The sequence below is a fragment of the Ranitomeya variabilis genome, chromosome 2, assembly GCF_051348905.1.
Source record: "Ranitomeya variabilis isolate aRanVar5 chromosome 2, aRanVar5.hap1, whole genome shotgun sequence".
NCBI lineage: Eukaryota > Metazoa > Chordata > Amphibia > Anura > Dendrobatidae > Ranitomeya > Ranitomeya variabilis.
In genome coordinates, this window is record NC_135233.1 from 1,103,746,049 (window position 1) to 1,103,767,256 (window position 21,208).

General features: G+C 47.0%; 1 protein-coding gene across 1 annotated transcript in view; it reads left to right on the top strand.

Annotated features, from left to right (window-relative positions):
- The first annotated feature begins 2,991 nt into the window (after window positions 1-2,991).
- Window positions 2,992-21,208, top strand: part of LOC143810243 (DNA (cytosine-5)-methyltransferase 3A-like) — a 32,697-nt gene continuing 14,480 nt past the window's right edge. The window contains exons 1-10 of the mRNA XM_077293110.1: window positions 2,992-3,046; window positions 4,434-4,513; window positions 4,640-4,752; window positions 11,740-11,923; window positions 12,011-12,095; window positions 12,399-12,544; window positions 18,405-18,495; window positions 18,588-18,736; window positions 19,408-19,493; window positions 20,866-20,935. Of these exons, the coding sequence (XP_077149225.1) occupies window positions 3,040-3,046; window positions 4,434-4,513; window positions 4,640-4,752; window positions 11,740-11,923; window positions 12,011-12,095; window positions 12,399-12,544; window positions 18,405-18,495; window positions 18,588-18,736; window positions 19,408-19,493; window positions 20,866-20,935 (1,011 nt within the window). The 5' untranslated portion in view covers window positions 2,992-3,039. The remainder of the gene's footprint in view (window positions 3,047-4,433; window positions 4,514-4,639; window positions 4,753-11,739; window positions 11,924-12,010; window positions 12,096-12,398; window positions 12,545-18,404; window positions 18,496-18,587; window positions 18,737-19,407; window positions 19,494-20,865; window positions 20,936-21,208) is intronic.

Genomic DNA, 21,208 nt, shown 5'->3' on the forward strand with positions numbered 1-21,208 from the left:
TACGCCTGGTGCCAGATACTGGTGTTATATCCCCTGATCCCTGTAGTGCACCTGGTGCCAGATACTGGTGTTATATTCCCCCTGATCCCTGTAGTGCACCTGGTGCCAGATACTGGTGTTATATCCCCTGATCCCTGTAGTGCACCTGGTGCCAGATACTGGTGTTATATCCAGCGATCCCTGTAGTACGCCTGGTGCCAGATACTGGTGTTATATCCCCTGATCCCTGTAGTACACCTGGTGCCAGATACTGGTGTTATATCCCCTGATCCCTGTAGTACACCTGGTGCCAGATACTGGTGTTATATCCCCCCGATCCCTGTAGTGCACCTGGTGCCAGATACTGGTGTTATATCCAGCGATCCCTGTAGTACGCCTGGTGCCAGATACTGGTGTTATATCCCCTGATCCCTGTAGTACACCTGGTGCCAGATACTGGTGTTATATCCCCCCTGATCCCTGTAGTATGCCTGGTGCCAGATACTGGTGTTATATCCCCTGATCCCTGTAGTGCACCTGGTGCCAGATACTGGTGTTATATTCCCCCTGATCCCTGTAGTGCACCTGGTGCCAGATACTGGTGTTATATCCCCCGATCCCTGTAGTACGCCTGGTGCCAGATACTGGTGTTATATCCCCTGATCCCTGTAGTGCACCTGGTGCCAGATACTGGTGTTATATCCCCCCTGATCCCTGTAGTACGCCTGGTGCCAGATACTGGTGTTATATCCCCTCCCCCAATCCCTGTATTATGCCTGGTGCCAGATACTGGTGTTATATCCCCTCCCCTGATCCCTGTATTATGCCTGGTGCCAGATACTGGTGTTATATCCCCTCCCCTGATCCCTGTATTATGCCTGGTGCCAGATACTGGTATTATACCCCTCCTTCTCCACAGTATAACAGGCACAAATTATGATATTATACAGCGTTATAGTTCAACTCACGTGGCGGTATACATAGGAAGTAATAGAAGCACCGTCTCTTTAAATCTTCAGTTGGTTTATTGCTATGCAGCATAAACCAACAAGAATAGAAAATAAAAGCTGCCTTTCCGGCTAAAACAGAAAACAGCCAAAAAAAAACAACTGCAACACAGTCCAAACGTATGAGGGTGGCAGCCCGCTCTGGAGTAACGCATGTTCAGACTCGTCAGGACACCAAACCACTGGAGACCCCTCTCTCCAGGCTCGCTGAACCCAGACTGCCTGTAGGGCCCAGTGATTGAAACCCCCAGACCATGTGACTCTCTCCATCATGTGACTGACCACATGATCATGACATCACACAGGTCCTGGCAGCTCTGCAGGTGGAGATATGGTGGACCTCCTCCCTCCCACTCTATGAATGTCCACATGAAACCATCCCACTGTGCAACTTTAACTTATCCCTCACATCACATAGTGTGCTGGAGGAACATACTCTGGATTCATATCACTGACGCCATTAAGTGCAGTGACACATATCCCCCCTCTATTACATTATCAGTGATTTGTCACAACGGGCAGAGATGACTGGTATATCATGGGCTCTGACTATTGTATAACATGGGCACTGACTATGGTATAACGTTGGCAAAGACTATGGTGTAACATGGGCACTGACTATGGTATAACATGGGCACTGACTATGGTATAACATTGGCGCTGACTATGGTATAACATGGGCACTGACTATGGTATAACATTGGCACTGACTATGGTATAATGTTGGCACTGACTATGGTATAACATGGGCACTGACTATGGTATAACATGGGCACTGACTATGGTATAACATGGGCACTGACTATGGTGTAACATGGGCACTGACTATGGTATAACATGGGCACTGACTATGGTATAACATTGGCGCTGACTATGGTATAACATGGGCACTGACTATGGTATAACATTGGCACTGACTATGGTATAATGTTGGCACTGACTATGATATAACATGGGCACTGACTATGGTATAACATGGGCACTGACTATGGTATAACATTGGCAAAGACTATGGTATAACATGGGCACTGACTATGGTATAACATTGGCACTGACTATGGTATAACATGGGCACTGGCTCTGCTATATCTTGGGCACTGACTATGGTATAGCATGGGCACTGACTATGGTATAACATTGGCACTGACTATGGTATAACTTGGGCACTGACTAAGGTATAACATTAGCACTGACTATGGTATAAAATTGGCCCTGACTATGGTATAACATGGGCCCTGACTATGGTATAATATTGGCACTGGCTATGGTATAACATTGGCACGGACTATGGTATAACATGGGCCCTGACTATGGTATAACATTGGCACTGACTATGGTATAACATTGGTAAAGACTATGGTATAACATGGGCACTGACTATGGTATATCATGGGCTCTGACTATTGTATAACATGGGCACTGACTATGGTATATCATGGGCTCTGACTATTGTATAACATGGGCACTGACTATTGTATATCATGGGCTCTGACTATGGGGGTATAACACGGGCACTGACTATGGTATATCATGGGCTCTGACTATTGTATATCATGGGCTCTGACTATTGAATATCATGGGCTCTGACTATTGTATAACATGGGCACTGACTATGGTATATCATGGGCTCTGACTATTGTATATCATGGGCTCTGACTATTGAATATCATGGGCTCTGACTATGGTATAACACGGGCACTGACTATGGTATATCATGGGCTCTGACTATTGTATAACATGGGCACTGACTATTGTATAACATGGGCACTGACTATGGTATATCATGGGCTCTGACTATTGAATATCATGGGCTCTGACTATTGTATAACATGGGCACTGACTGGTATATCTTGGGTACTGACTGTGGTATGTCTTTGGCACTGACTATGGTATAACATGGGCACTGACTGTGGTATAGCATGGGCACTGACTATGGTATAACATGGGTACTGACTTTGGTATAACATGGGCACAGATAAGATGTATCGTGTTTATGAGACTCCTTATATTTTCAGGGCTTCTCTTCGATGAAGTTCGGCGGGAGGTGAGAAGAATGGCGGGTGAGGAACCTTCCATAGTAATAATATTCTCCAGAGATCCATCGCCCACCTTCTGTCCTGCGGTGACATCTGCCCCGGACAGCGTAGTGTTGCCCCTGTGGGATCTGTCATGGTGGCTCAGGCTGATACCGGACCCTCGGTGATGTCCCCTGTGGGATCTGTCATGGTGGCTCAGGCTGAGTCCGGACCCTTGGTGATGGCTCCTGTGGGATCTGTCATGGTGGCTTAGGCTGTGTCCGGACCCTCGGTGATGGCCCCTGTGGGATCTGTCATGGTGGCTCAGGCGGTGTCTGGACCCTCGGTGATGGCCCCTGTGGGATCTGTCATGGCGGCTCAGGCTGTGTCCGGACCCTCGGTGATGGCCCCTGTGGGATCTGTCATGGTGGCTCTAACTGAGTCCGGACCCTGGGTGATGGCCCCTGTGGGATCTGTCATGGTGGCTCTAGCTGAGTCCGGACCCTCAGTGATGGCCCCTGTGGGATCTGTCATGGCGGCTCAGGCTGTGTCCGGACCCTCGGTGATGGCCCCTGTGGGATCTGTCATGGTGGCTCTAACTGAGTCCGGACCCTGGGTGATGGCCCCTGTGGGATCTGTCATGGTGGCTCTAGCTGAGTCCGGACCCTCGGTGATGTCCCCTGTCCTGGTGGCTTAGGCTGTGTCTGGACCCTCGGTGATGGCCCCTGTGGGATCTGTCATGGTGGCTCTAGCTGAGTCCGGACCCTGGGTGATGGCCCCTGTGGGATCTGTCATGGTTGCTCTAGCTGAGTCCGGACCCTGGGTGACAGCCCCTGTGGGATCTGTCATGGTGGCTCAGGCTGTGTCCGGACCCTCGGTGATGGCCCCTGTGGGATCTGTCATGGTGGCTCAGGCTGTGTCCGGACCCTCGGTGACGGCCCCTGTGGGATCTGTCATGGTGGCTCAGGCTGTGTCCGGACCCTCGGTGACGGCCCCTGTGGGATCTGTCATGGTGGCTCAGGCTGTGTCCGGACCCTCGGTGACGGCCCCTGTGGGATCTGTCATGGTGGCTCAGGCTGTGTCCGGACCCTCGGTGATGGCCCCTGTGGGATCTGTCATGGTGGCTCAGACTGTGTCTGGACCCTGGGTGATGGCCCCTGTGGGATCTGTCATGGTGGCTCAGGCTCTGTCCGGACCCTCGGTGACGGCCCCTGTGGGATCTGTCATGGTGGCTCAGGCTGTGTCCGGACCCTCGGTGACGGCCCCTGTGGGATCTGTCATGGTGGCTCAGGCTGTGTCCGGACCCTCGGTGATGGCCGCCTATAGAGGGTCACAGACACCAATAGACATTTAATAATGCGCTGTGGGATTAATGTTCATAAATAATTCCCGCCGACCTCCCGGCCATGACGCAGATTCTTCTTTCCTGTAGATTTTTGCATTGCCTGCGGAGATCTGGATGTCGCCACCCTGCACCCCCTCTTTATTGGGGCGCTGTGCAGCAGATGCACGGTAATTATCGCAGGTGGCTGCAGTAATGCAGAGGCTGTGTGACCAGTCTGATATACAGAGGTCATGAGTCAGTATCGGCCTGAGCCCAGTCCCTGTGTACCGACCACTTGCCTGTTTCCCATATAGAGCTGGTTCCTGAGCTGGGGGTACCATATAGGAGAGGATGGGCGGCAGAGTTACTGCTGTATCTGCATCTCCGGAGAACAGATTCTAATATGCAGAAGGAGGAGCTGCTGGAGGTGAGAGAAGGGCAGGAATCCTGATAATGAAGGACACATTCACACTGCTCATACAGGACAGAGAATGGATCCTAGGCGATACAGTGAGGAGGCAGTGCCACTTCTGGCTACCAGGTGGCAATAAAGCCTACATACAAGCCTACAATCCCATCACCATCACCCAACTTTCCTGATCTTCCTCACCCTGCTATTCCTGGTATGTCCGCTGGCTGTTTTCTCATTTTAATTCCTTGATGCCAATACACAGTTTGGCTTTATCTTTCCATTTGGATCTATTTCCCCTTGCATTTTCCCTTCTGACTTCTAATTAATCCCCACCTGTGTCTGTGACCAGTCTCCCTGCTGCCCCTCCCTCCTGATCACACCTGGCCTATTTCATGTGCACTTAGCCTGTTATAAATTCAGAGACACAGGTCTGTCTGGACAGTGGTCTGTCTCTAGAAGGATGTCTCTAAAAGGATGACAGCAGAAATGAGCCAGAAGTGAACAGGAGGTGCGACTAACCACTGTTAATAAATGTACTACATTTCTTTCCCTTTCCACCACACTTACTCTCATCATGCTGACATACGCTCTAACAGTTTTGACTCCATTATTCCTCACTCTCCTTCGCTATCCCCAAACCCCAGCACCCTCTAACCAAGTAATAATCTCTCCTTCCATCTTGCCTCCCCACCTGACCTCCTCTGCTGACCTGCTCCTCAACCTCAGATCTCTCCTAATAACACACAAAACAAGCCGCCCACTCTCCTTCTCCCACCTGCTCTCTCTATCTACTTCTCCTCACTGCTGGAGACATATCTCCCAACCCTGGACCCCCACAGCTCATACCTGCCATTACTACCCCCTCCTATGGCTCCCAACCCAATATAAACACCCAAAATCTTGCCCACCACAAACCTGTGCCCCTGACGCCCACCCCCTGCACCCTCTCTCTGGATTACTATGGAATGCCCGCTCTATCTGCAATAAACTCCACATGATTCACGACCTCTTTACCTCTCGTAATCTTTTCTTTCTGGGCCTCACCGAAACATGGCTGACACCCTCTGAGACAGCCTCCCCTGCTGCACTATGTTATGGCGGCCTCCACTTCACCCACACTCCTCGCCCTGGAAATAAACATAGTGGAGGAGTGAGCCTTCTCCTTTCTTCAAACTGTACCTTTAGCCCAATCCCACCTCTACCCTCCCTTATCCTCCCCTCTTTTGAAGTCCACTCTGTCCGCATCTACTCCCCCTACAACCTCCAAATGGCCGTCATATACGACCGACATTCCCACCATCATCATGGGTGACTTCAACCTCCCCACTGACACCCACCAGTCAGCAGCCTCAAAACTCCTGTCCCTTACTTCGTCCTTTGGTCTTACTCAGTGGTCCTCCTCAGCCACCCACACAGATGGACACACATTAGACCTGGTCTTCACTCGTTTCTGCTCCCTATCTAACTTCACCACCTCCCCTCTCCCTCTATCTGACCACCATCTACTCACTTTCTCATCCCTGTCCTCCTCACCTGTCACCCATATCCAGCAACATGCTCACCCACGCAGGAACCTCGCACACCTAGACACCCACACGCTCTCTGACTCTATCCTACCACTAGCTTCCATATCCTCACTCCACGACACTGACAGTGCCACTGCTTTCTACAATGCCACTCTCGCATCAGCTATTGACACAGTTGCCCCTCTCGTTCATGGCAGAGTGTGACGTATCAATAGACAACCCTGGCACAATAACTATACAAAGAAAGTGCAGGCACCACAGACACAAATAAATCAGGGATCAACCATATGCATATGTATATATATAAAGTAATTAAGAACTTTAAGCAAGAGAAAAGATATGCATACCAACGGGATCAACCATCAAAAAATACAACTTTATTTATAGAAAAAAGGCACAATAGAGCAAGACATACATTTAAAAACATTTATAAAACCAAGAGACGGCACATGGCTGATAAGACATATGCACCCCCCCAGACAGTTGGAAATAAATAGCTAAGAGCACTAAGCAAAATGAGGTAAATTCATGAAAAGTCCATATACATATACAAATATATGCACCAATACACATTACTCTGCTACCAGCTATACCCTGTGTGCGCTGATCAATTACTCACAAATAAATAAATACAGGAATTAAACTTAAAGTCACAAATCCTAGACCCATTCACCCTGTGCAAGAAATCTCATTGCACCAAATGCTGTTTAATAACCGGGATATATCACCCAAGGGTCCGGAAACAAAGCGTCACAAGAGCCAAGTAAAGATGCGGTAGCCCAATAGCAAATGCTTGTGCTAGTCCTGGGGGGGAACTGGAGCCCCACGCGTATCGACGCTATGAGAGCGTCTTCATCAGGGGAATGTAAGACAAAAAGTTTGTGCTCGCTCTAATATAGCCAGATGATTAAGCAAGATAAATATCACCTGTAAGGATGAGGCAGCGTGAGGTCTCCTTGCAGCATGAACAGACCGGCAATGATTTCCGGTTCAGTAAGTTCACTCCACTGCAGATAAGGCCTCTTTCACACTTCAGTTGTTTGGCGTCAGTCTAAATCCGCCATTTTCCTCAAAAAACGGATCCGTTTTTTTTTTCGACGGATCCGTTTTTTTCCCCATAGACTTGCATTAGCGACAGATTGTGACGGATGGTCGTCCGTTCCATCCGTCATGCGACGGATCCGTCAAAATTTGGCGGACGTCATCTAGACATTGACGGTCATTGCAACATTTTTTGTCTGCGTTGAAATGGCAGATCGCGACGGATCCATCGCGTCCGTCATTTCATAGAATGGCCACCTATGGGCGACGGATCCGTCGCGACCGTCATTTCGGCGGATCCGTCGCCCCAATCCGTTTTTTCAATTTTTTTCAATTGCGCATGCTCCAAAAAGTATATACAACCCCCGAGTAACGGATCCGTCAAAAAAACGGATCCGTTACATCCGTTTTTTCAACTATTGTGACGGATCCGTCGATCCGTCATTATGTCGGAAGTGACTGATGCCAAAAAACTGAAGTGTGAAAGAAGCCTAAGCAGGAGGTCAGAGACACTATGTTGCCGAAGTGTATGTGTAACTAGGCACCAAGGCATATATACCATATACAAGCAAGAGATACTTTTGATGGCCGAACAGCCCGGAATTGAGTGTCCATACAGTCCGACGACTTTACTTAGAAGAATAAATGTGCATAAACCAACATAGTTGGAATACAGGCGAGAGTAACACACACTCCAGGGCCACTGGGCTAATGTTAGCCTACCCCATAGGAGGATGGCACCAGGAAAAAAGAACACACGCAAACGGCGAGGATTCAAAAAAGTATACCAAAAAAGAGCCCTTAATGATCGAAGGCCAGTAATAAACGCATGCGCAGTGCAGCCAACTGATTTAAAGGGTGTACCCAAAGGTTCACATAAATGGGTAAAGCATACGGCACAAATAGGAGCGATCGCAAAAAGCACCAAATGAAAACAGCACACTTAATAAACAATTGGTGCCGACGAAAGACACACAGATTGTAGGTAAGGGTAAAGCCATGACATCAGAGAAGCCCCCCGCTAGATCTCAAAGCAGAGCATGTTAGTAGGTACCGTTGCATCAGCAGCTAGTTACTATCATGCACCGGGATTACACTGCAACACGTACGTTTTTTAGCATGCGGACTAAGGATGACCCTTAAGATAGAAAAAAGGTAGATGGTACTAATGCCTGTGCAATAAAGCATACCCGCCCAGAACGTAATATAGACGCAAAGAGAGTGGCGCTGTGATAAAGCCAACATACATTTCCAACATAAAATATACAAATTTATATTTATTAATTAACCCAAAAGGATCCAAACGCCTAATCGGTGGATTATGCCCACAAAGAATAACAATCAATGAAACTCAGTACATAGTATAGCTGGCAGCAGATATAAATTATCAAAGAACAAAACACAAAATAAGTGGAAAAACAAGGCGAATGAAGAGCCAGTGGGCCAGGGGGTCGACAATTCTCGGATCCATGATGTTTTCTTCATATTCAAGCTAAATAGGGACCAAAGCAGTGAACATGTCCACAGGATCTAGAGTCAAACAAGAAACACAAGGTTAAACAAAAATGAGCAATGAGAGGACAAGGGTTTTTTAAATGTTTTTAAATGTATGTCTTGCTCTATTGTGCCTTTTTTCTATAAATAAAGTTGTATTTTTTGATGGTTGATCCCGTTGGTATGCATATCTTTTCCCTGGCACAATAACATCACTAAAAAGCTTCAGCAAGTATCCAGATTTGCAGAACGGCGTTGGAAGAAAACCCATTCGCAAGACGACTTCACTGCACTCAAACAAGCAACACTGGCATTCAAATCAGCTCTCACCTCTGATAAACAGGCCTACTTCACAACCCTCGTATCTTCCCTATCCTACAACCCCAAACAGTTGTTCAACACTTTTAACTCCCTCCTCCGCCCCCACACTGCCCCTTCCGAGTTCCCTAATCATTGCCAAGGACTTTGCCAAGCACTTCAAAAATAAGATCGACCAAACAAGGCAAGTCTTTGTTGTCAAACCACCACACCTCCTTTGTACACCAGACCAATGCCCAAACCCCATAACCTCCCTCTCCAAAATTACTTAAGGGCAGCTTGCTCATCTTCTCTCCAAATCACACCTCACCACTTGTGCGCTTGACCCCATCCCACCCCAACCTCACCACCACACTAATCCCATCCCTAACCCATCTCTTCAACCTATCACTAACTTCTGGTACATTCCCCTCTGCCTTCAAACATGCCACAATCACACCTATCCTCAAAAAGCCATCCCTTGACCCAAGGTATTGCCCCATATCTTTGCTCCCATTTGCATCCAAACTCCTTGAGCAGCACGTCCATGCTGAACTTTCCTCTTACTTTGCATCTAACTCTCTCTTAGACAACCTACAATCTGGCTTCCATCCCAACCATTCCACTGAGACTGCCCTGACCAAAATTACTAACGACTTACTTACAGCCAAAGCTAACAGACAATTCTCTATTCTCTTCCTTCTACACCTGTCCCCTGCCTTTGACACAGTTGACCACTGCCTCCTACTACAGATCCTCTCTTCCTTTGGGGTCAAAGACCTCGCCCTATCCTGGATCTCCTCATACCTTACCAACCGCACATTTAATGTTTCCTACTCCCATACTAACTCTTCATCGCGCCCCCTCTTCTCAATCTATACACTCGGCCTAGGACAACTTATAAGGTCCTATGGCTTCCAGTACCATCTATATGCTGACGACCCTCAGATCAACCTCTCTGGCCCAGATGTCACCTCTCTGCTCTCCAGAATCCCTGAGTGTCTATCAGCCATATCCTCCTTCTCCAATCACTTCCTCAAGCTCAATGTGGACAAAACTGAACTAATTATCTTTCCTCCATCTGGCACATCTTCCCTACCTGATCTATCTATCAAAATAAATGAAATCACACTTTCCCTGTCCCCGAAATCCGATGCCTCGGAGTAACCCTGGACTCTGCCCTGTCCTTCAACCCGCACATCCAAGCTCTCGCCACCTCCAGTCGCCTCCAGGTCAAAAATATTTCCAGAATCCGTCCTTTCCTCAACCCTCACTCTACCAAAATGCTTGTGCATGTCCTCATCATCTCCCACCTCGACTACTGCAACACCCTCCTCTGTGGCCTACCTTCTAACACTCTCGCACCTCTCCAGTCCATCCTTAACTCTGCAGCCCGACTTATTAATGTCTCTCCTCTCTACACTTCTGCTTCCCCTCTTTACAAATCCTTTCACTGGCTCCCAATTTCGCAGCATATCCAGTTTAAACTACTAACACTGACCTACAAAGCCATCTACAACCTTTCTCCTCTGTATATTTCTGACCTAATCTCCCGATATCTTCCCTCACGTAATCTCTGGTCCTCCCAAGACTTCCTTCTCTCCTCCACACTTGTTCGCTCCTCACCCAACTGCCTCCAAGACTTCTCCAGAATATCCCCCATCCTCTGGAATTCTGTGTCCCAACACGTCTGGTTATCCACCACATTTGGATCCTTCAAAAGAAACCTGAAAACCCATCTCTTCAAAGAAGCTTACAGCCGGTAATGACCACACGGCCACCTCAACACCATCGGAGCTAACGCAACCCCTGACCTACTGTCTCCTTCCCTATAATCCTGTAGAATGTAAGCCCACAAGGGCAGGGTCCTCGCCCCTCTGTACCAGTCTGTCATTGTTAGTTTTGTTTACTGTAAGTGATATTTGTATTTTGATGTAACCCCTTCTCATGTACAGCACCATGGAATTAATGGTGCTATAAAAATAAGTAATAATAATACTGTAAATTGCTATAGTAACTCTGCCCTTCATCTGGCCAAACAATCCTACTTCACCACCCTCATCACCTCACTATCCAACAACCCAAAACGACTTTTTGAAACCTTAAACTCCCTCCTGAAACCTAAAGTACAGGCCCCCATCACTAACCTCAGCGGTGAGGATCTGGCCACTTTTTTCTTAGAAAAAATCAACCACATCCATCAGGATATCTCAGCCCAATCTCCTCAGTGCCTGGATCCCCTTCCCTGCCGCACCTCAAGCTCACTAGACCTCTTTGAGCCTGTCTCAGAAGAAGAAGTTTCCCATTTCCTTGTAGATTGTAAGCTTGTGAGCAGGGTCCTCACTCCTAATGTCACTGATTAAATTGTCTTAACTTGTACTGAATTTATTGTCTGTACATGTCCCCGCTTAATTGTAATGTGCTGCGGAATATGTTGGCGCTATATAAAAATTATTATTATTATTATTATTGTGGTAAGAGGTACTTTGCTGCCACCTGCTGGTCACACTCGATACTGTATCATTACATTTTTCTAATTTACTGGATTTCCAGACTTGTTAATTTCTCGTCATTCTGATTCCTCTTGTCTCATGTGCACATATCTAACTGCTTACACGGAGAACAATAACCCTTTGTGTTCCAGGTGCTTCTGTGTGGACTGTGTCGACTTGTTGGTGGGACAGGGTACATCTCAGGAGGCTATAAAGCAAGACCCCTGGTACTGCTACATGTGCAGAGAAGAGAGCGTCCATGATTTACTGCAGAGGCGGGAAGACTGGGCCAACCACCTGGAGTGTCTGCTGTCCAACACCCACAACCTGGACTATGTGAGAAAGCATGGGTGGGCACGGGGTCCGACACAAGGCAGCTGAGGGGTTAACGGTCATTACCTAATATTGAATGTGCATTAACAGGACCCACCAGTGCTTTATCCCCCGATACCAGCAAGCAGGAGGAAGCCGATAAGAGTGCTGTCCCTCTTTGATGGAATCGCTACAGGTGAGCGGAGCGACAGATGGTCACAGCAGTGCAAAGTATTTCAGGAGACAAGAGGGCTGATCTAGTGTGAGGGCACAGGCTGATAGCTACATAGTGGATGGGGCAAGATCATGAGCAGCACAGAGTGTTTCAGGAGAGCCAAGTTCTGAATCTTGGCGGTCAGTGACCTGTCCATTCATATGGTGGTCAGGATGGAGATCCTGCGGAGAAGTCAGAAAACACATTGCAGAAAAATATCCGTAGAGTCCAGAAATCTTAGCTGACGATCTGCATGCACATCTTCCATTTCTCCGTGTTACACAGGACTGCTGGTGCTGAAAACCCTGGGAATAGGAGTAAAGCAGTATGTCGCCTCCGAGGTGTGCGAGGACGCCATCGCCGTGGGAAGAAGCCGTCACCCGGGAGAGATCACATATGTGGGAGATGTGCAGAACATCACCCGCAAACAGGTCAGCAACATCAGATAAGGCTGCCGCAAGATGGTGGGGGGCTGTGGTCAAAAGGGACATTTCACTGGGGTCTGTCCTTCACCAAAGCACAAAAAGCTGTCAGGAAACTTCTATCCCCACGTTGTGTGGAGAAAAACACTCTGGGTGTATATGTCTCCTCCGTATGTGGATCTCAGGATTTCTTACACGCAGAAGGGATTATAAGTACAAAAAGTGAGATAATATCCATCCTACTGGAGAGTGGTGGACGCTCGGTCACACAGGACCTTGGTCTTTTCTGAAGTTCTCTTGTGAAGCCCGTCCCCCTCAGACTTATAGACTCTGCACTTCTGGGTCAGGGAAGATTTACACAGGAAGTGTATAAAGTGACCCCTCGTGTAGTGTATAAAGTGACCCTTCGTGTAGTGTATAAAGTGACCCTTCATGTAGTGTATAAAGTGACCCTTCATGTAGTTTATAAAGTGACCCTTCGTGCAGTGCATAAAGTGACCCTTCATGTAGTGTATAAAGTGACCCTTCATGTATTGTATAAAGTGACCCTTCATGTAGTGTATAAAGTGACCCTTTGTGTAGTGTATAAAGTGACCCTTCATGTAGTGTATAAAGTGACCCCCCGTGTAGTGTATAAAGTGACCCTTCATGTAGTGTATAAAGTGACCCTCCTTGTAGTGTATAAAGTGACCCTCCGTGTAGTGTATAAAGTGACCCTCCGTGTAGTGTATAAAGTGACCCTCCGTATAGTGTATAAAGTGACCCTTCATGTAGTGTATAAAGTGACCCTTCATGCAGTGCATAAAGTGACCCTTCATGTAGTGTATAAAGTGACCCTCCGTGTAGTGTATAAAGTGACCCTCCATGTAGTGTATAAAGTGACCCTTCATGTAGTGTATAAAGTGACCCTTCATGTAGTGTATAAAGTGACCCATCGTGTAGTGTATAAAGCGACCCTTCGTTTAGTGTATACTGTGACCTTTTTTGTAGGGTCTCGTCACAGGGAGCTGCTTTCTTGTTATCTTCTGGAAGGTCTCTGTACTCCTATTATGTTGGGTCTTCCCTGATTGACTAACCATAATCTGGTCATAGACTATCAGGCCAGAGAGATAATTAAGTGGAGTGATTTTTCCAAGAATAATTGCCTAGGTACAATTATCTCTAATGTCTTCACTAAAACCATTCCTTCTTTTCTGGCTGATTTTGAGGAGGTGTTCTCTGAGAAGCGGTGTCAACAACTGCCTCCCCATCATGTGTATCACTGTCCTGTAAACTTGCTTCCAGGATCAAAGTTGCCCAAGACCAGATTATATAATCTTCCAGGCCCTGAGAGACAGGCCATGAAAGACTATATTTCTAGGAGTGTGTCCAAGGGACACATTAGACCCTCAGCTTCGCCTGGGTTCTTCTTCGTTATGAAGAAAGATGGAGGCTTGAGTCCCTGTTTAGACTTTGTTGAGTTAAAATGGATTATGGCCAGGACTCATGTCTGTAACTACCCTGCCGGCATCACTGCATGGCCTTCCATTCCCAATCTGCCTGTTACATCCACTCACTCACCCAGTGCCATGCTGTGAGATCTGTCTGCTGCCGGCTCCATGCCATGTGCTTCATGGCGGCTTGCTCTGTGTACACTTCCTGGCTGTGTGCATAGGGGGGCGGCGCCAGCCACTCCAGATTCTTATTGAGACTGTGTGCACCTCCCTTGGTTGTTCCTGGCCAATAGCCTTGAGGCCTCTAATACTTAAGGCATCCTCACCCATTGGAGGAGGCCTGAGCAAACTATTCCCCTCAGTTAGCATTAGCTAGCATGAGCTGCCAGGTCGTGTCTGTTTCCTGTCTCAGAGGGCTGCAATACTGCAGGCCTTCATCTGTGTTCTGTTTGTGTATCCATGTCCGTTCCTGTCTGAACTCTGGTCTATGTCCGTTCCTGTTCCTTCTTTGTAATTTGTCATTTCCCACTCTGCTGTGTGTACCTCCGCCTTATCTCTCTGCTCTGCTTGCCACTATCAGTGGTTCTGCATATCTCTGCTCTGTTCTGCCACAACCTGTGGTTCTGTGCTTCTCAGCTTTCCTCGCCACAACCTGTGGTTCTGCACTCTTTTGCTCTTGGCGTTACCTCCTGCGGTTCTGGCTCTTGGTTCCGCCTCCAGCGTCTCCGCTCTTGGTTCCGCCTCCTGCGTCTCTACTCTCTGCTCTGCCTTCTCCTTCTCTACTCTTTGCTCTGCCTTCTCCTTCTCTGCTCATAGCTCTGCCTTCTCCTTCTCTACTCTTAGCTCTACCTCCTGCTCTTACTCCGCCTCCTGTGATTCTGCTTTGCTTCCACTCTTGCTCCATCTTTATTCTGCAACTTGCCGTACGGGTCTCTACCTGTTTCTTTATGTTCTCCAGTCTGAACAGGTTCTTACCTGTTTCCATACAACCATCTGAATACCAGTTCCTACCAGAGTATCAGCCCTGTCTGCCAGTACCAGCCGTGCCCGCCTGTCTGCCTGAGTGCCAGCCGCGCCTGTCTGCCTGCCTGTATCTCCGTCAAGCCAGTCTGCCCGTCAGGACCTCTGCCATACCCGTCTGTCAGCCAGTGTCACAGCCATGCCTGCCTGCCTGTGTCTTGTCCCCGGTGGGATCAGCATCCACAGTCCGACTCCACCCTGGAGTGGTACCTGGTAGCTTCCTATTGCACAAGTCTGACCTCACCATCAGAGGCTCCAGCGAACACCTAGGAAGCTACTTAGTTACGCCCCTTCCAGGGAAGTTCGGTCTGTGGTCCAGTGGGGCCACACCCCCAGGCGCCCGCGCCAACCAGTCTCGGCGCGAGCGTTACAATGTCCCCTACCACTCATACCTGATTTGTTCAATCAGATTATTTGGGCAAAATGGTTCTCCAAGTTTCATCTCAGGGAAGCCAGTAATCTGATTAAGGAGGGGGATGAGTGGAAGACTGCTTTTAACACCCCAGAAGGGCATTATGAAAACCTTTCGATTTGACTAATGCTCCCGCCATGTTCCAACATTCCGTTAATGACATCTTCCGTCACCTCGTGGGTGATCGCCCAATCTCAAGTCTCATCAGGTACATGTCATGCAGATGTTACAGGTTCTACAGGATAATAAACTGTACACCAAGTTGGAGAAGTGTGTATATGCCATACAAGAAGTTCAGTTCTTAGGTTTTCTAGTGTCAACTGCAGGTTTCCGTATGGATCCTTATAAGGTCCGAGTGGAACCTCCCAGAAAATCTGAAAGCATTACAATGCTTTTTGGGGTTTGCAAATTATCACCGGAAATTTAGCTGAAACTTCTCATCTATTGTCAGACCCCTCACTGACATGACTAGAAAAGGTGCAGACTTCTCGAAGTGGTCTGACTGTGCTCAGCAGGCATTTTCTTCTTTGAAGACATATTTTTCCACTGCGCCGCTACTCATCCAACCCGAGGCTTCTCAACCATTTATTGTCGAGGTTGATGCTTCGGAGGTGGAGGTCAAGGCTGTATTGTCTCAAGGGTCGTCACTTAGTATATGTCATCTATTCGCCTTCTTCTCCAAAAAGTTGTCGTCGGCCGCAAGAAACTATGATGTAGATAATAGGGACCTTTTGGCCATTTGAGGAGTGGCGTAATTTTTTGGAGGAGGCAGTTCACCCGGTCACAGTCATCACTGATCACAAAAACGTAATGTACCTTGAATCTACTAATCCCCATCCTGACATATATGTCCCTCACCCTGGGCCCATCCTGGTATATATGTCCCCCATCCTGGTATATATGTCCCCCCATTCTGCCACTCTGTTTTAACGCATAACATTTTTCTTACTTACCTTCTCCCACTCCCACAGCACATGTCGTTCTCGTCTGCAGCAGGTGCAGAAGCCGGCAGATTACTTCAGAGTGCAAGCGACGGGCAGCACATGGCATCCCTGCCGTGCAATGCCAGTAATATTGCAGTACAGGGACCAGCGGGCCTCTTTGCTACAATGCATTCCACCTTCCTGCGCCTCCTCAGTCATACATCGAGCTGAAATATTAGCTGGTGTCGGCGGCCCCCGTCCTGCACGGTCGCAGTCGCACCCTCTGTGACTGCGATCATTACGCCTCTGACTTTAAAGGGCTTTTCCTATAAGTTCCCCTTCATTTCTAAAAAAAAAAAAAAAAAAAAAAGAAAATTACTCCCCCTCCCCTGGTCCAGCATGGACTCCTTGCCACTGCTGCCAGTTTCTGCTGTTGTCTGCACCGCTGACGTCATGTTGACAGCACTGCAGATAATCAGTGGCTGCGGGTTGCACTGGTTATAGTGGTGCAGACATCGGGAGCAGCGGTGGAGACTCGGTGCCGGAGCTGGGAAGGGTGTGTAAAGCTAAATTGGTATTTTAATCATAAAAAACTATTTTATAAGAAAAATTCCTTTTGAAAGGGGACAGCCCCTATAAAGGGTGGTGTGAGGATCTGAGGTTGTGGGTGGAAATGGTCACATGGGAAGGTTAACGGTGCAGCTATGTTTTATTCCTTGGTTTTACAACAAATCCAGGTAGATGGCCAAAATACAATGTCCTCAGTCCACAAGTTTCCAACCTGGGATCGGTAGTTCCACTGCCCCCGTTTTGGTATCTCCAGGCGGTATAGTGCACAGCCTATGTTCCTCCAGACGATGGATATCACGACCATAGCTCATGGATACCCCGCCAGCCAACAACCGATCTCCAACTCCATAGATCATCCATCTATGTGCTCCAAGACACCATTCTCGATCCTCTTCCTTGGAAGTCACTCTTCCAACTGCCTGACCAAACAAGCGGCTTCTTTTTCTTCCTCCCCCTTAAAAATTAGCTTTTAGCTCAAAGAATGAAGAATATTCCAGAAGCCCATCACCTTGGACTGCATGTGAGACCCCCTGTAGTGACGGCTCCCTTGAGTCTACAATCCACATCCACACAATGGAACTACCGGTTACGCGAACATTGGAATGACTGAGTTCCTTGATTACTACTCTTGGGTTTGGCCTTAGGTATACATAAGATTTAGTCTGCTCGTCTTCCTCTGCTTACTCTCACTGAATGGAAACATTGATTCCTGAGCATGAACTGACGAGCAACCAAATCTTTAATAAAACAGCAAGAAAATATGTAATAAAACACAATAATATTGACGCAAACGGTGCTCCATGCATCCCTGATCTGCATCCCTTAGAGCCATGGACTCCGCTCTCCGTGCATTGGTCAAATAATCTTTAGTCCATGGCTAGCTCCTCATAGGTGGATATTGACTTTTGAATTGTTAATTAAAGTAGGTGGAGCTAGAGTTCCCATCTTCTTCCTTTCTAAGAGATGCTTCCATTGACTGCACATACATGGAGCCACCGTCGTAGACAATTTTTAGTTGCTAATAGTAAAAAAAATGATTGGTAATATCTGAGGTGTTGTCACACTGTACTATTCTTTATTCCTGTAACAGAAAAATGTGGGAAAGTACAAGCAAATCTATCTATTCTTCCTCTGCCCCGTGTCCCTACATCACATGGCGGAGGGAGGATCGGCTAATCATGAAGACCGATCCCAGTGATTAGAGACACCCAATCGCAGTTGTTGATGGCTGTTCATGAAAGTGCGGTATTCTCGCCTCCTCCTGATCTATAGGAAAACGTATCTAAAAAACATCATTTACCATGTCATTTACTATTTGTGTACCCATATAGAGGAAGCCTACACAGAAATGTGCCTGCTCCATACCTGGTGATTAAGGATGATCGCTAGATAATAGCACCAGATAATGAGGAGATTACTACATTATGATCGTATGAAGAAGAGAAAACGCCACCTAATATTCTATTATTTCACACAATTCTGCTGAGACTTTATAACGGATGTTTCTGTAGATCGAGGAGTGGGGTCCTTTCGATCTACTGATTGGTGGAAGTCCATGTAATGACCTATCTGTGGTCAATCCCTTGCGGAAAGGTCTATATGGTAAGTCGATCGTTGGATTATAATTCTGTTCTTCTGTAGATGTGTAGGACTAGCCTCGATTGTATCTGACGAGCATGTGTTGCCTTCACCAGGGGGCACCGGACCACTCTTCTTTGACTTCACCCGTTTGTTGCACATAATCAAGCCGCAGCCTGGTGAAGATCGACCATTCTTCTGGATATTTGAAAATGTCGCCTCCATGGAAAACAATTTCAAGAGAACGATATCCCAGCATCTGGAGGTGAGAAGCAATTGCGGCGGTGTAGTTAGCCTAATTGCTACTGCTCGAAGAGGCTTTCATCTGATAACTGTAAATATATGGCCCTACAGCTGTGTTAGAAAGCAAGGCTTACACCAGCCGGGATTGGATGTAACTCTGATCCACGATGGTCAACCCCTTAGATGCCATGACTAATAGTGACCAAGGAATCTAAGTGCTTACAGATTTCCTTGTCATTAAGAAAATATTGCAGTGGTTAGGGGTCAGAGTTGTATATAAATTCAATGTGTCATACTCTAGTTACATCCCAAGCTGAGAAGTCCAGAAATGGAAAAGAATCACAAATCTAAATGCAGCTCTGTATGTGATTGGAGTATAACGGTATGATGTAAGTGAAGCAAGGTAGTGCAAAATAACAGACTGTGCAATATCCAGTTATACATTGTAATGTAATGTTCACATGTGGAGCAAAACTTTAACCCCTGGGGCTGTATGTAATCCGGATTTTGAGTACGTCCTGATTGTGAAATACAATACTGTGCGCACGGCGTCAGCAGTACTAAGATGTCACCACCGTATGTATGATGCAATATTACACTGTATTTGAGTCTTTCACACTGATTTGCCCCATTCTACATTCCCCACATAAATCAGGGTCGAAATGCTCATTAATTAAGGTTTTCTTCTTCCAGATGAACCCAGTAAAGATTGACGCCAGCACAGTATCTGCGGCTCATCGCATCAGATACTTCTGGAGTAACCTCCCTGGCATGAACAGGTTAGTAACACAGATCTGTAAAAAAAAAAAACGTCGTCAATGTATCGCCTGCTGTGGCATCCTGAGATTCATGTAGGGGACTCTGCCAATTCCATCTAAGTTTGAAGTACAAGACAGGTCCACACACTAATACTGAGTTCTCGAGAACTATTTAAGCAGCATCGGCTGGTAGTAACTTTTATAGTCTTCAGTGCAGTGATGATTACATTGTGGAGATGTCGTCAGATATTGCTGACTTATCTTCAACCACAATGGATTTCACACAATGAAATGACTGTCTGATCTCCAGAAATAAAACTTTCTGTTATGATACTGATATAAGAGTGAGGAGAGCTGTGGCCAAGTTCCAAAAAATGATTAGTGTACAGGATGCTGATAATTACAGGTAATGTAACTGTGTTGTTTTTATGTGGGAAACCATTGTCCCATATTGTGTTTTGTAGGCAATAATAAGCTGGTGATGGAGGGTCCATGCCCTAGACGGGCTCAACTGCCTACTTCTGGTATGGTGTGCCTCTGTTTTTACAACTGCAGACTCGGACACCAACCTCTCCGACAGCAGGGGACCCCTCTATTAAGATACATATAGGGCCTTCAACATCCCATCACAGGAAGTGTCCATCATGGCTTATATACAGGACCCCTGTACATATGACTACAGGGCCAGCTGTGGATATAGTATCTCCAGACTTGGTGTATCCTCCATGTGACAGTGTCAATGGGCTGCTTCAAGGCCAGCAGAATATTGTCATGGTTGTATTATAAGAATCATAGATGTGCAGGTCGGAACTTAATTCTACCAAGTTAATAATCGGCACCAGTTTATCGGGGACTTCACCATGAATCATGATTATATACCGCAGTATTATTTGGACACTGAATGTGCTTTTTATTTGCTTATTGACTGGCGGTATTGGGTGGGAAATGTTTGGCACTTTTATGTGGACACTAACTGGCAGCATTATTTGGAGACTTTATGGCAGTATCATTCAGACCATGTATGGCACTATTATATGGGCACTGAACTGGGGTCATATATGGATCCAAGAAGTATCGTTTCTCCTTGCAGAGAGTGACATGATGTCCAAACAGTCCAATATTTGGTTCCATGTTTCCTAATTTTGTGGATCATTAGTGGGAGCAGTTGCTTTGATCTGACATGGTGACGATGCCCCAGAGTCGGATGCTACTTACATAATTCCATATTTTGCTAGAATTGCTGTAAACTTGCAGCCTTGTCATAAAGTGAGAATGAATCATTTCTGAAGTTTTGACCTTTGGTTCGGTTCTTCCTGCCGCACCGTTGTATGCCCTGTGTACATACCGTATATGCACCGTTGTATGCACTGTACTAGCCCGTCTGTCGTTCCAGGCCTCTGGTGGTTACAGCAGATGACAAGACAACGCTCCAGGAATGTTTAGAGCCAGGAAGAATTGCAAAGGTGAGAAGTGATGGGAAGGTGGAGGAAATGAGAGAAGCTATTCACATCGATGGATTATTAATATCACAACAATGCAGAATAGAGTAAGGATCAGTGATCCACCTCGATCCCCCGATCTGGTGGAATCCTAAGAAATAACTACTAGAATTTAGCAAATGATCTGGAGCGGCGGTATAGTGTTCCGGACTTCTGTGATTGATGACGTATACTTGGGATGAGTCAACAATATCAGATCAGTGGAGGTCCAACATCTACATAGTGCCACCACCTATC